The following is a 15,269-nucleotide window of genomic DNA, read 5'->3' on the forward strand; positions in this document are numbered from 1 at the left end:
AGATGGCGTCATATGTATCTTGGGCACAGGGACAATGGTGGCCAGGGAGAGGTTGAAAATGTCAGTGAAGACACTTGCCAGTTGTTCCGCGCATGCTTTGAGTACACGTCCTGGTAATCCGTCTGGCCCGGTAGCTTTGTGAATGTTGACCTGTTTAAAGGTCTTTCTTACATCTGCTACGGACAGCGTGATCACACAGTCATCCGGAACAGCTGGTGCTCTCAAGCATGTTTCAGTGTTGCTTATCTCGAAGCAAGCATAAAAGGCATTTAGCTCGTCTTGTAGGCTCGTGTCACTGGGCAGCTTGCCTTTGTCTGTAATAGGTAATAGGTCAAGCTAGGTGGCCTATTAATTCCTTCTTGATGAATAAATAAAAAAGCTGTTTTGTTTCTCTAATACTAGCCACCAGTGTTGACCTGTCATTCAGGGTTTTGAGCCCCACATTTTTTTGGGGGGGGGGGCTTGCCTGTTTTGCATGTTATTTTGGCGTTAATACGTGTCACATATCAGTTTGTAAACAATGTAAAAAATATATCAGAGTTAGTAAAGCCGCATACAAATATGGTCTGTTTTCTTGAGTAAGGCAGCCCCAAAATGCAGGTGTTTCAGCCTAGCTCAGTGCTTTCTTTGGTGGGGCAAGTCAGCAGAAAATACGGAGCGTTGTGCCATGATTGGCTCAGTGTTCTGTCACTCATGGGGACACTACATCACTGCCAAGTCTAAGGTTAGACCTTAAATTCTAGCCCCTTGGGTGCTGTCATAGTTACATCAGAAGTGCACATCCAAGAAGGCTCAAGGTCATTGGCCACAGATAGAATTGTCAATTCAAGTGATATGTACAGTAGCTTTGATTGGACTGCTTTCAAAATCTTAGCTACCAGTCATCATGAATCAAGTTGACAATCTACTGGCAAATCCTTTTTAATCCTTGTCATATGAAGATAAAAAATTACAGATAAAATGTATCAGTGCACATCGGCCATTGGACATAAACCTTACACAACAAGTTGGAAATCGCAAATTCAACAATGAGTGGTTTGGATGGAATCAGTGACAGTGGCTCTGTGGTTCCAAATCTGGGATTAAGGGGCTCTTTTCCAAGTTTAAAATGATAAACATTCATCATTGGCCATGCTGTCAATGAAGCATGATTTGTGCTGCGCTCAAAACAACTGTTAACTTGACTTCATCGAGTTCAAGACAACTGGGAATTCCGTAAAAAAATGAACTCCGATTTGGAAATACGTTTTGAATGGTCATCCAACTCGGAATTATAAATCGGGCACTTTGGCCTTTTTCTAGAGCTACGACCTGAAGATCAATGACGTCATCATGATTTTTCTGAGTTCCCAGTTGTCTTGAAGGCACCATAAATCCAGAGAATGCCAGACTTTGATGACAGAATTTGCCCATGAAGGACCACTGTGCCACCTTCCTGTTCAAGGGTGCACAGCACAACAAGGTGAGTCCAAAAATGTCTTGTATGCTGCTGCATAAATGATTTAATATGTCAGGGAGATATGTATACTGTTGCTAAGAAAGTAATTCTAAGTATGTTGTGTAGTAAGCTGTTAATAGCCCATGTTTATCAACCTAATAATTTGGTCTATTTACCCCCTCTTAATTTCACCTACTGTTCTGACTTGGTGGTGCACATGTAGCCTATAGCCTGTTTTAGAGAAATGTAATCATCATATTTTGTAAGAGCTTTCACTGTCTGCTTACAAGCCCCCTTTATTTATCCTACGGTTCTAACTTGGTGTACAGGGAGAAGACTGTAAGAATGGCCCATGTTCTGAATTCTGTCTCTGTACATTTCAAAAGTGCTAAACAAATAGTTATATTGACTACGTCCGTCCTAGCTCGCTCATTGATGTCTTAATCGAAATTACGGATTGCCTCTTATCTGCTTGTCGTCCCCTTATGCCATAGTTTGTACATCTCAATTGTCAGTAGAAATCACATTTGTTTAAGCAAGTCAGCCATGTTTTTTTAAAGGCAGTAAATGATGCTGAATGAACTTTCTCACTGCCAGACAAGGCTCCACTAGCAGTGGTAAGGTTGGGACTGCTGTTGGGACAGATTTATGTAGGCCCTAACAGTTTGTGGGCACCGTTTGTCACTGTTATAGTGCAATTAATTTATTGTTTAATGTTGTGTAGTGGCTCTGCTGGCATGCATCCCACTTTATTAAAAAAAAATTTGGCCCACCAAGATTTACATGCTAAAATCGCCACTGCTAGCCACCTACCAATTTTTAAAAGTTGGCTTAAACTAGCCAGCTAGATAAGTTCCCAATCTCCCAACCTCGTAACTAGCTACCAAGCCATTTCAGGCTATCAATCAAGTAAGTAACTTGTCTAACTATTTTAGCTGGAATGCCTGCTGGCAAGGTTGCTAGACTTCATAAAACACTAAAATTGGTTTAATTCTTGGGTTACGGTACTATTTACCAGTGTGTCCTTTGTACTAAACTCCATAAAAGTCATAAAGGTTCTTAATTAAATGACAAATTAATAGGTTATGAGATGTGCTTAGATAACCTATATAGAAAAATATACATGTTTTTTACAGAATTAGGCATAATGATTATGGCTCTAGATTGCAGGAAAGGCTGTTTCAGGTGTTTGGAAAAAATGCTATATTCAAACGTCAAGTACTTCGTGCCCCCTCTAAAATAATGGGTGCATGATGCCCCTGGTAGATGATAATCGATTAGGTGATACCATCCCCAGCTATTACCGCCAGGCCGCCGATACAAATCCCATGTACACAAAACCGCCAGAATCCACAAATAATTTGTCCCCACCAGTATAAGACATATTAACTCTTCCCAACAATGCCCCCCCCCCCCTCCTCCTCCTATGAACTGTAGCTAATCTAATGAACCCTATCCAGCTGTTGTTTTTGTTGTAATATTGTTTGTGATTTACATTGTTGTGGTGATGCTGTGCCGTTGAGACAATTTTCATGAAGGGACTCACAATAAAAATATATTAATTAGATATAAGGTATGGTAATTATTTTAGAGCGCTACGAGAGCCAATACATGTATGAAAACATGAAGCTGACACGTATGAAAACAGATAAAACTCTTCCTTGAGAATCAGGCACTAATTTGTCCACTGAGGATAACGTAGTAGCCATAAGACATCATACATTGAGAATCCCCAAGAGACGCTTGTAGAATATTATACATTTGAGACATCAGTGTCTTTTTTTTAATGAGAAAAAGAAAAAGATGATGATGGTCCATTTCATGTCTATGGAGAGACATAGTTTCAAATACACAGGACATGATGTTAAAATGCCTTGTGCCAATAGAAGATCATGAGCACTAACCTAAAATACTTGCTCCGGTGTTGGGACAGGGCAGATACGCCAGTAGAGTTTTCAAGTTGGCACCTTCCATCTTTAATGTTTCATTGATGAGCCTGCGACATCCCAAGAAAGCTCAACAGTGAGTTCTAGCGTCCAAGAACCTGTACCTGCCTAGTCTTCTCCCTCTCACTTTGAGGGCCATCTGGGATCTTTCCTCTTCAGCCAGAGCTACTCCTTTCGGCAACACCTGATGTTGCCTTGATGGTTTGGCGAAGGGCTTGGCCGCAGATTCCAAGGTCCTTCAGCTGGGTCAGATGGTTTAGACCATTTCTTCTTTAAGGTTGCTGCCCCTATCATCGCCAAGCCTATCTCCAACCTTTTTAACCTTTCTCTCCTTTCTGGGGAGGTTCCCATGGCTTGGAATGCAGCCACGGTTTGTCCTTTATTTAAAGGGGGAGATCAAGCTGATCCTAACTGTTATAGGCCTATTTCTATTTTGCCCTGTTTATCAAAAGTGTTGGAAAAACTTGTCAATAATCAACTGACTGGCTTTCTTACATTTACATTTTACATTTAAGTCATTTAGCAGACGCTCTTATCCAGAGCGACTTACAAATAGGTGCATTCACCTTATGACATCCAGTGGAACAGCCACTTTACAATAGTGCATCTAGATCTTTTAAGGGGGGGGGGGGGGGGGGGGGGGCAGAAGGATTGCTTTATCCTATCCTAGGTATTCCTTGAAGAGGTGGGGTTTCAGGTGTCTCCGGAAGGTGGTGATTGACTCTTGATGTCTATAGCATTCTCTCTGGTATGCAATCTGGATCCTGCTCAGGTTATGGATGTATCACTGCAACTTTAAAGTTCCTCAATTATGTCACCATTGCCCTTGATTGTAAGCAATGTTGTGCTGCTATTTTTATTCACTTGGCCAAAGCTTTTGATACGACCATTCCATTCTTGTGGCCCGGGTAAGGAGTATTGGTGTCTCTGAGGGAGTCTTTGGCCTGGTTTGCAAACTACCTCTCTGAGTGCAGTGTATAAGGTCAGAAAATCTGCTGTCTAAGCCACTGCTTGTCACCAATGGAGTATCCCAAGGCTCGATCCTAGGCCCCACGCTCTTCTCAATTTACATCAACAACATAGCTCAGACAGTAGGAAGCTCTCTCATCCATTTATATGCAGATGATACAGTTTTATACTCAGCTGGCCCCTCCCCGGATGTTGTGTCAAATGCTCTACAGCAAAGCTTTCTTAGTGTCCAACAAGCTTTCTCTACCTTTAACCTTGTTCTGAACACCTCCAAAACAAAGGTCATGTGGTTTTGTAAGAAGAATGCCCCTCTCCCCCACAGGTGTTATTACTACTTCTGAGGGTTTAGAGCTTGAGGTAGTCACCTCATACAAGTACTTGAGAGTATGGCTAGAAGGTACTGTCCTTCTCTCAGCACATATAAAAGCTGCAGGCTAAAGTTAAATCTAGACTATTGTAATTGCTCCTCTTTCACCCCAGCTGCCAAACTAACCCTGATTCAGATGACCATCCTACCCATGCTAGATTACGGAGACATAATTTGTAGATCGGCAGGTAAGGGTGCTCTCGAGGGGCTAGATGTTCTTTACCATTCGGCCATCAGATTTGCCACCAATGCTCCTTATAGAACACGTCACTGCACTCTATACTCCTCTGTAAACTGGTCATCTCTGTATACCCGTCGCAAGACCCACTGGTTGATGCTTATTTATAAAACCCTCTTAGGCCTCACTCCCCCCTATCTGAGATATCTACTGCAACCCTCATCCTCCACATACAACACCCTTTCTGCCAATCACATTCTGTTAAAGGTCCCCAAAGCACACACATCCGTTGGCCGCTCGTCTTTTCAGTTCGCTGCAGCTAGCGACTGGAACGAGCTGCAACAAACACTCAAACTGGACAGTTTTATCTCCATCTCTTCATTCAAAGACTCAATCATGGACACTCTTACTGACAGTTGTAGCTGCTTTGCGTGATGTATTGTTGTCTCTACCTTCTTGCCATTTGTGCGATTGTCTGTGTTCAATGTTTGTACTATGTTTTGTTGCTGCTACCATGTTGTTTTTCTACCATGTTGTTGTCATGTTGTGTTGCTATCATGCTGTGTTATGTGTTGCTGCCTTGCTATGTTGTTCTTACATCTCTCTTTATGTAGTGTTATGTTCTCTCTTGTCGTGATATGTGTTTTGTCCTATATATATATCAAATCAAATCAAATTTTATTTGTCACATACACATGGTTAGCAGATGTTAATGCGAGTGTAGCGAAATGCTTGTGCTTCTAGTTCCGACAATGCAGTAATAACCAACAAGTAATCTAACCTAAAAATTCCACAACTACTACCTTATACACACAAGTGTAAAGGGATAAAGAATATGTACATAAAGATATATGAATGAGTGATGGTACAGAACGGCATAGGCAAGATGCAGTAGATGGTATAGAGTACAGTATATACATATACATATGAGATGAGTAATGTAGGGTATGTAAACATTATATTAAGTGGCATTGTTTAAAGTGGCTAGTGGTACATTTTTACATAATTTCCATCAATTCCCATTATTAAAGTGGCTGGAGTTGAGTCAGTATGTTGGCAGCGGCCACTAAATGTTAGTGGTGGCTGTTTAACAGTCTGATGGCCTTGAGATAGAAGCTGTTTTTCAGTCTCTCGGTCCCTGCTTTGATGCACCTGTACTGACCTCGCCTTCTGGATGATAGTGGGGTGAACAGGCAGTGGCTTGGGTGGTTGTTGTCCTTGATGATCTTTATGGCCTTCCTGTGACATCGGGTGGTGTAGGTGTCCTGGAGGGCAGGTAGTTTGCCCCCGGTGATGCGTTGTGCAGACCTCACTACCCTCTGGAGAGCCTTACGGTTGTGGGCGGAGCAGTTGCCGTACCAGGCGGTGATACAGCCCGACAGGATGCTCTCGATTGTGCATCTGTAGAAGTTTCTGAGTGCTTTTGGTGACAAGCCGAATTTCTTCAGCCTCCTGAGGTTGAAGAGGCGCTGTTGCGCCTTCTTCACAACGCTGTCTGTGTGGGTGGACCAATTCAGTTTGTCCGTGATGTGTACACCGAGGAACTTAAAACTTTCCACCTTCTCCACTACTGTCCCGTAGATGTGGATAGGGGGGTGCTCCCGCTGCTGTTTCCTGAAGTCCACAATCATCTCCTTTGTTTTGTTGACGTTGAGTGTGAGGTTATTTTCCTGACACCACACTCCGAGGGCCCTCCCCTCCTCCCTGTAGGCCGTCTCGTCGTTGTTGGTAATCAAGCCTACCACTGTAGTGTCGTCCGCAAACTTGATGATTGAGTTGGAGGCGTGCATGGCCACGCAGTCGTGGGTGAACAGGGAGTACAGGAGAGGGCTCAGAACGCACCCTTGTGGGGCCCCGGTGTTGAGGATCAGCGGGGTGGAGATGTTGTTACCTACCCTCACCACCTGGGGGCGGCCCGTCAGGAAGTCCAGGACCCAGTTGCACAGGGCGGGGTCGAGACCCAGGGTCTCGAGCTTGATGACGAGTTTGGAGGGTACTATGGTGTTAAATGCTGAGCTGTAGTCGATGAACAGCATTCTCACATAGGTATCCCTCTTGTCCAGATGGGTTAGGGCAGTGTGCAGTGTGGTTGCGATTGCGTCGTCTGTGGACCTATTGGGTCGGTAAGCAAATTGGAGTGGGTCTAGGGTGTCAGGTAGGGTGGAGGTGATATGGTCCTTGACTAGTCTCTCAAAGCACTTCATGATGACGGAAGTGAGTGCTACGGGGCGGTAGTCGTTTAGCTCAGTTACCTTAGCTTTCTTGGGAACAGGAACAATGGTGGCCCTCTTGAAGCATGTGGGAACAGCAGACTGGGATAAGGATTGATTGAATATGTCCTTAAACACACCAGCCAGCTGGTCTGCGCATGCTCTGAGGATGCGGCTAGGAATGCCGTCTGGGCCTGCAGCCTTGCGAGGGTTAACACGTTTAAATGTTTTACTCACCTCGGCTGCAGTGAAGGAGAGCTCGCAGGTTTTGGTAGCGGGCCGTGTCAGTATTGTCCTCAAAGCGAGCAAAAAAGTTATTTAGCCTGTCTGGGAGCAAGACATCCTGGTCCGCGACGGGGCTGGTTTTCTTTTTGTAATCCGTGATTGACTGTAGACCCTGCCACATACCTCTTGTGTCTGAGCTGTTGAATTGCGACTCTACTTTGTCTCTATACTGGGACTTAGCTTGTTTGATTGCCTTGCGGAGAGAATAGCTACACTGTTTGTATTCGGTCATGTTTCCGGTCACCTTGCCCTAGTTAAAAGCAGTGGTTTGCGCTTTCAGTTTCACGCGAATGCTGCCATCAATCCACGGTTTCTGGTTTGGGAATGTTTTAATCGTTGCTGTGGGTACGACATCGTCAATGCACTTTCTAATGAACTCGCTCACCGAATCAGCGTATTCGTCAATATTGTTGTTGGACGCAATGCGGAACATCTCCCAATCCACGTGATCGAAGCAGTCTTGAAGCGTGGAATCAGATTGGTCGGACCAGCGTTGAGCAGACCTGAGCGAGGGAGCTTGTTGTTTTAGTTTCTGTTTGTAGGCTGGAAGCAACAAAATGGAGTCGTGGTCAGCTTTTCCGAAAGGAGGGCGGGGGAGGGCCTTATATGCGTCGCGGAAGTTAGTATAACAATGATCCAAGGTTTTACCAGCCCTGTTAGCACAATCGATATGCTGATAGAATTTAGGGAATTTTGTTTTCAGATTAGCCTTGTTAAAATCCCCAGCTATGATGAATGCAGCCTCAGGGTGTGTGGTTTCCAGTTTACAAAGAGTCAGATAAAGTTCGTTCAAGGCCATCTGTGTCTGCTTGGGGGGGAATATATACGGCTGTGAATACAATCGAAGAGAATTCCCTTGGTAGATAATGCGTTCGTAATTTGATTGTGAGGAATTCTAGATCAGGTGAACAGAATGACTTGAGTTCATGTATGTTGTTATGATCACACCACGTCTCGTTAATCATAAGGCATACACCCCCGCCCCTCTTCTTACCAGAAAGATGTTTGTTTCTGTCGGCGCGATGCGCGAAGAAACCAGCTGGCTGCACCGACTCCGTTAGCGTCTTTTGAGTTAGCCATGTTTCCGTGAAGCAGAGAACGTTACAATCTCTGATGTCTCTCTGGAATGTTACCCTTGCTCGGATTTCATCAACCTTATTGTCAAGAGACTGGACATTGGCGAGTAGTATGCTAGGGAGTGGAGCGCGTTGTGCCAGTCTCCGAAGCCTGACCAGGAGACCGCTTCGTTTGCCCCTTTTACGGCGTCGCTTAGGGTCGCCGGCTGGGATCAGATCCATTGTATTGGGTGGAAGGCAAAACACTGGATCCGCTTCGGGAAAGTCATATTCCTGGTTGTAACGATGGTGAGTTGACGTTGCTCTTATATTCAGTAGTTCCTCCCGACTGTATGTAATGAAACCTAAGATTACCTGGGGTACCAATGTAAGGAATAACACATAAAAAAACAAAATACTGCATATTTTCCTAGGAACGCGAAGCGAGGCGGCCATCTCTGTCGGCGCCGGAAGTTGGTGTGGAGGCCTTTAATAGTCCGTCATTGTAAATAAGAATTTGTTCTTAACTGACTTGCCTAGTTAAATAAAGATTAAATGTGGCGACAGCAACCTGGTGGTGGATGTCACCACAAATCCACGACACCCAACCTCCACTGGGCAAACCCTTGCTTTCCAGCCACGCTGCTCTGCATCAGCTGCAAACTCAGCATACCACAGGATTGTCTCCATATGCTACATTTAATGGGACATTTTAAAATGTATGACAAAATGTAATGGGAAATGTTTTCTGTAATCCCCACTCTGCCCAGTTGGTGGCAATGTGCATTTTATATGCTGCGTATAAAGCCCCGAAGAAGAATGAAAATTCGTAATTTCCTTTAACGCTATAGCGCCGCCCAGAAACCCCTGTCTTTTACAGCGGGCAACCCCGTCTGTCTTTCTTTTCGCAAATCATGGCGGACCGGTTCAATAAGGTGTGTAACAGCGCAAGAACCAACATTGCTATATTTGTTTATAATACAGCCATATACATATAATTGTATCCAGAAGTGGAGCTAACTATTGCTCAGTGTTAAGTGAAGACTAGGGGGAAGGTCATTCATTGCTTTATTTGACACGTGAATGGTGTTGCTGACGTCGCTAGCTAAGCTAGTCATGCCTTCATTTAACGTTAGCTAGCTAATTAAAGCAAGGACCCTGCGAAATGAATTCCTGATTCTCAGGCCTTTTTGATATAGTGTTTAGATGAAATACCTCAATTTGCCATGGAAGATTACTCAAATAACATGACTGAGTTCAACTCTCAATAGTTGGGTAACGCCATCTATTGCGCGAGCTAATGTTTAGCCCCAGTTAAGCTCTGAACGTTCTTGCCAGCCGGACGTGGCCATGTGGACACAAAACCATAACTAAAATGTATTTATCCAAGTTCGTATTTATTTTTGCTTGTCAGTGATGTTTACCACAGTAACGTATTCGAGTTTGACGACCATGAGAATACTTTACATGCACTACCATCTGAGACATAAAAACAAGCTCGTTGAATCATTTGAACCCCAGGTGGTGGGCAACTAGTTATTCGCATATGACTTGATTATGCTTGTCCTCCAAGGTTCTGCTGCTTGATGGCAGAGGCCATCTACTTGGTCGTCTTGCTGCCATTGTGGCTAAGCAAGTTCTGCTGGGTGAGTTTTGGAAGTCCAATATTTTGTCAATTAATACCCTTCTCGTGACTTTGATCATTATCCAGTCCAAGGATATTGTCACTTGATGTGTAATTGCATCTTGATGTAGACACAGCCATGTCTAGTTTGCTACAACTGTCAGTGACGCTTTTTAACCTACATTGTTTGAGTAACTACAATGATAACTCACATTACCCTCAGATGGTGTATATTAAACAATTGGCCTGTGTACTTGTCCATGTTTCAATATGTAAGTCATGATTTCTCTCCTTTTCAGGACACAAGGTGGTAGTTGTGAGGTGTGAGGGTATCAACATCTCTGGGAACTTCTACCGTAACAAATGTAAGTTATTGTCAGGTTTACTTTTTTGGTTTAATTGGAATGTTTTGAAGGATTGTGTGGTTCTCTTTTGATTCAGAGTAAATATTTTCTCCTAAATCATAAGCTTTGCTTGTCAGTGATTAACGCAGTAAATATTTGAGTTTAACGACCAGTAAAATACTTTACATGCACTACCATCTGACACATTAAGCAACATTGTGTATGTTGACCACAGTTGTGAAATACTTGTGGCTGTGGTGAAGCGGTTGAGACTATGGCTTAGCTTGATGGTGTACTGCACCTGTTTTATGAATAGTGAAGTACCTGGCTTTCCTGCGTAAAAGGATGAACACCAACCCCTCTCGTGGACCATACCATTTCAGAGCTCCCAGCAGAATCTTCTGGAGGACCGTAAGGGGTAAGATCAAAATTCCTTCTGTCTGTTTTTCAGCTCTGGCTTACTGGTCCAGTGATTTGCGTAGATTTAACCTATATGGATATTTATTTAAATGGTCCATATTGGGTTGATAGCATGAAGTACACACATTCTGAACTCTACTTTGGACAATGGATGGTTCCTACTTGACTGTGATGAAAACTTATCCCAAAGCTGATAATTTTGATGAGAAACTTCCGGATCTGACTGCTGAGTTTAGTCAAGGCCACAATGTTGTGTTGGGACCTATTAAGTCATGGGGAAGTTACTGTACATTGGGAATTTAAGCATATTCACAATCCAAAATTGTCATGGAACTGAAGTTATGTATCTAAGTATTGTGATTTAATTCCCCCCCCCATGGCTTCACTTACACTACGAAGTATTGCCAATCCAGTGCAGGGGACCTAATTGCCTAAATGTTTTGTTGATGGCCCCTTTGACCCCAACAGGCATGCTCCCTCACAAAACCAAAAGAGGACAGGCTGCATTGGAAAGGTTGAAGGTGTTCGATGGTGTCCCCCCTCCTTATGACAAGGTGACTTATGTTTCAATAATTCAGCGTAACTCTATGATTGTGTGCTGTCAGTGATGCTACTTTTTCATACATACATTGTTTGAGTTTTGACTTTGAGAATACCCCTGAATCTGAGACGCAATTGTCCTTCCCTCTAATGGACTTGCAGTTGTTTGGAGCTGACGTTTATTTTGTTCCACAGAGGAAGCGCATGGTCGTACCTGCCGCCCTGAAGATTGTGCGTCTGAAGCCCACTCGCAAGGTAAGCCTAAAATCAGTTTGTCAAATAACCCCACTGACTTTATCAAAGCTACATTGACTAGTAGGTAGCTGTGTTTCAAAAGTTGCAGCTTGTGCTAATTAGAGGTCGACCAATTATGATTTTTTGATACCTATACCAATTATTGGAGGACCCAAAAAAGCCGATACTGATTAATCGACCGATTTCATAAATAAAAAAATGAACTGTTTCTGTAATAATGACAACTACAACAATACTGAATTAACATTTATTTTAACTTAATATATAATACATAAATAAAATCAATTTAGCCTCAAATAAATAATGAAACATGTTCAATTTGGTTTAACCTGTCTAGGACTGCCCCCCCACATTCCACTGAAAAGGCAGAGGGCGAAATTCATTTTTATTTTTTTTTTTTTTTTTATATTTAACTTTCACACATTAAAGTCCAATACAGCTAATGAAAGACACAGATCGTGTGAATCCAGCCAACATGTCCGATTTTTAAAATGTTTTACAGGCAAGACACAATATGTAAAGATATAAATCTATTAGCTAAACTCATTAGCATAAGACACCATCTTTTATTTGTCCACCAACACCAGTAGCTATCACCAATTCGGCTAAACTAAGATATTAATAGCCACTAACCAAGAAAAAAACTCATCAGATGACAGTCTGATAACATATTTATGGTATAGGATAGGTTTTGTTAGAAAAATGTGCATATTTCAGGTAGATGTCATAGTTTACAATTGCACCCACCGTCACAAATGGACTAGAATAAATATATAGAGCAACCTGTTTACCTAATTACTAATCATCAAACATTTCGTAAAAATACACAGCATACACTAATCGAAAGACACAGATCCTGTGAATACAGACAATATTTCAGATTTTCTAAGTGTCTTACAGCGAAAACACAATAAATCGTTATATTAGCATACCACATATGCAAACGTTACCAGAGCATTGATTCTAGCCAAAGAGAGCGATAACGTAAACATCGCCAAAATATATTAATTTTTTCACTAACCTTCTCAGAATTCTTCCGATGACACTCCTGTAACATCATATTACACAATCCATATACAGTTTGTTCGAAAATGTGCATATTTAGCCACCAAAATCATGGTTAGACAATGACAAAAGTTGCCCAGCTGGTCAGACAATGTCGTGCGCCATATTAGACAGTGATCTAGCCGTATACATAAATACTCATAAACGTGACTAAAAAATATAGGGTGGACAGCGATTGATAGACAATTTAATTCTTAATACAATCGCTGATTTACATTTTTTAAATTATCCTTACTTTTCAATACAGTTTGCGCCAAGCAAAGCTACGTCAAACAAGATGGCGTCCTAAGCAATTAACATTTCTCGACAGAAACACGATTTATCATAATAAATTGTTCCTACTTTGAGCTGTTCTTCCATCAGAATCTTGGGCAAAGAATCCTTTCTTGGGTCTAATCGTCTTTTGGTCGAAAGCTGTCCTCTTGCAATGTCGAAATGCCCATTGCGTTCGGCATGAACTGGAACCGTGCCCAGAGATTCACAGTGTCTCAGAAATAAATGTCCCAAAATCAAATAATGCAAAAACAAAGTGTTGGAGAAGTAAAGGTGCAATATGTGCCATGTAAGAAAGCGAACGTTTAAGTTCCTTGCTCAGAACATGAGAACATATGAAAGCTGGTGGTTCCTTTTAACATGAGTCTTCAATATTCCCAGGTAAGAAGTTTTAGGTTGTGGTTATTATAGGAATTATAGGACTATTTCTCTCTATACGATTTGTATTTCATATACCTTTGACTATTGGATGTTCTTATAGGCACTTTAGTATTGCCAGTGTAACAGTATAGCTTCCATCCCTCTCCTCGCTGCTACCTGGGCTCGAACCAGGCACACATCGACAACAGCCACCCTCGAAGCAGCGTTACCCATGCAGAGCAAGGGGAACGACTACTCCCAAGTCTCAGAGCGAGTGACATTTGAGACGCTATTAGCGCGCACCCTGCTAACTAGCTAGCCATTTCACATCGGTTACACCAGCTTAATCTCGGGAGTTGATAGGTTTGAATTCATAAACAGCAGAGCTGCTGGCAAAATGCACGAAAGTGCTGTTTGAATGAATGCTTTCAAGCCTGTTGGTGCCCAGCATCGCTCAGTCAGACTGCTCAATCAAATCATAGACTTAATTATAACATAACACGCAGAAATACGAGCCTTAGGTCATTAATATTGTCGAATCCGGAAACTATCATCTCGAAAACAAAACATTTATTCTAAGTGAAATACGGAACCGTTCCGTATTTTATCTAACGAGTGGCATCCATCAGTCTAAATATTCCTGTTACATTGCACAACCTTCAATGTTATGTCATAATTACGTAAAATTCTGGCAAATTAGTTCGCAACGAGCCAGGCGGCCCAAACTGTTGCATATACCCTGACTCTGCGTGCAATGAACGCAAGAGAAGTGACACAATTTCAACTGGTTAATATTGCCTGCTAACCTGGATTTCTTTTAGCTAAATATGCAGGTTTAAAAATATATACTTCTGTGTATTGATTTTAAGAAAGGCAATTTTGTTTATGGTTAGGTACACGTTGGAGCAACGACAGTCCTTTTTCGCGAATGCGCACTGTGTCGATTATATGCAACGCAGGACACGCTAGATAAACTAGTAATATCATCAACCATGTGTAGTTATAACTAGTGATTATGATTGATAAGTTTAATGCTAGCTAGCAACTTACCGTGGCTTCTTACTGCATTCGTGTAACAGGTGGGCTCCTCGTGAGGCAGGTGGTTAGAGCGTTGGACTAGTTAACTGTAAGGTTGCAAGATTGAATCCCTGAGCTGACAAGGTAACAATCTGCCGTTCTGCCCCTGAAAAGGGCAGTTAACCCACTGTTCCTAGGCCGTCATTGAAAATAAGAATGTGTTCTTAACTGACTTGCCTAGTTAAATAAAGGTGTTTTTTCCCCCCCGGCAAAATCGGCGTTCAAAATTAACGATTTCCGATTGTTATGAAAACTTGTAATCGGCCCTAATTAATCGGTCGACCTCTAGTGCTAATGTTTAGCCATGTCGTTCTTGCGAGTCAGACATGGATTTAGCCAGGTACCAATCTTTGCTTATTGTCAGTGATGTTTACCACAGTAAGTATTCGAGTTTGACGACCATGAGAATACTTTACATGCACTACCATCTGAGACATAAAGCAACATCCAAATAATTATTTTCATCCCAAGTTATGGCAACTGTTCTTTTATGATCTGATATTGGATTATGTTAGCCTAATGATTTGATTTGTAATGCTTTTTCATTAGTAATTTTTCCTGTCCTTTGTGTGAACTTGCCTTCCCTAGTTTGCCCTCCTTGGACGTCTGGCCCATGAGGTTGGCTGGAAGTACCAGGCTATCACAGCCACTTTGGAAGAGAAGAGGAAAGAGAAGGCCAAGATCCGGTACACCAAGAAAAAGATAGAGATCAAGCTGTCAAAGCTGGCAGAGAAGAATGTGGAGAGCAAGATTTCAAAGTACACTGCTGTCCTTAAACAATACGGTGTCCTTGTCTGAGCTTGTTCATGGTTGCCTATAAAGATGGATAAATGTTTATAGAATGTTTGACTCGCTTGATTTCT

The 15,269-nt window shown here is 42.3% G+C and overlaps 1 protein-coding gene and 4 non-coding genes across 5 annotated transcripts; all 5 read left to right on the forward strand.

Moving 5' to 3' along the window:
- Nucleotides 1-9,287: 9,287 nt before the first annotated feature.
- Nucleotides 9,288-15,248, forward strand: LOC129812634 (60S ribosomal protein L13a-like). Its single transcript, XM_055864365.1, has 7 exons — nt 9,288-9,383; nt 10,022-10,094; nt 10,372-10,437; nt 10,733-10,834; nt 11,305-11,390; nt 11,572-11,631; nt 14,995-15,248. Exons 1-7 carry the CDS (start codon nt 9,363-9,365, stop codon nt 15,202-15,204), a joined length of 618 nt encoding a protein of 205 aa, XP_055720340.1. The 5' UTR covers nt 9,288-9,362; the 3' UTR covers nt 15,205-15,248.
- LOC129813458 (small nucleolar RNA Z195/SNORD33/SNORD32 family) lies at nt 9,855-9,937 on the forward strand. The gene has a single exon (XR_008753165.1). It is a non-coding gene; the product is annotated as a small nucleolar RNA Z195/SNORD33/SNORD32 family (small nucleolar RNA).
- Nucleotides 10,546-10,624, forward strand: LOC129813459 (small nucleolar RNA Z195/SNORD33/SNORD32 family). Its single transcript, XR_008753166.1, has one exon. It is a non-coding gene; the product is annotated as a small nucleolar RNA Z195/SNORD33/SNORD32 family (small nucleolar RNA).
- Nucleotides 11,000-11,069, forward strand: LOC129813461 (small nucleolar RNA SNORD50). The gene has a single exon (XR_008753168.1). It is a non-coding gene; the product is annotated as a small nucleolar RNA SNORD50 (small nucleolar RNA).
- LOC129813468 (small nucleolar RNA Z195/SNORD33/SNORD32 family) lies at nt 14,763-14,844 on the forward strand. Its single transcript, XR_008753174.1, has one exon. It is a non-coding gene; the product is annotated as a small nucleolar RNA Z195/SNORD33/SNORD32 family (small nucleolar RNA).
- Nucleotides 15,249-15,269: the final 21 nt, after the last annotated feature.

This window comes from Salvelinus fontinalis, chromosome 16, assembly GCF_029448725.1.
Source record: "Salvelinus fontinalis isolate EN_2023a chromosome 16, ASM2944872v1, whole genome shotgun sequence".
Taxonomy (NCBI): Eukaryota; Metazoa; Chordata; class Actinopteri; order Salmoniformes; family Salmonidae; genus Salvelinus; species Salvelinus fontinalis.

Bases quoted from the DNA above. Each gene is read 5' to 3' on its own strand.
- LOC129812634 (XM_055864365.1), top strand. From the start codon at position 9,363: ATGGCGGACCGGTTCAATAAG. The intron at 10,095-10,371 runs GTGAGTTTTGGA...TCTCCTTTTCAG, and splicing joins GGCTAAGCAAGTTCTGCTGG to GACACAAGGTGGTAGTTGTG. The intron at 11,391-11,571 runs GTGACTTATGTT...TTTGTTCCACAG, and splicing joins TCCCCCCTCCTTATGACAAG to AGGAAGCGCATGGTCGTACC.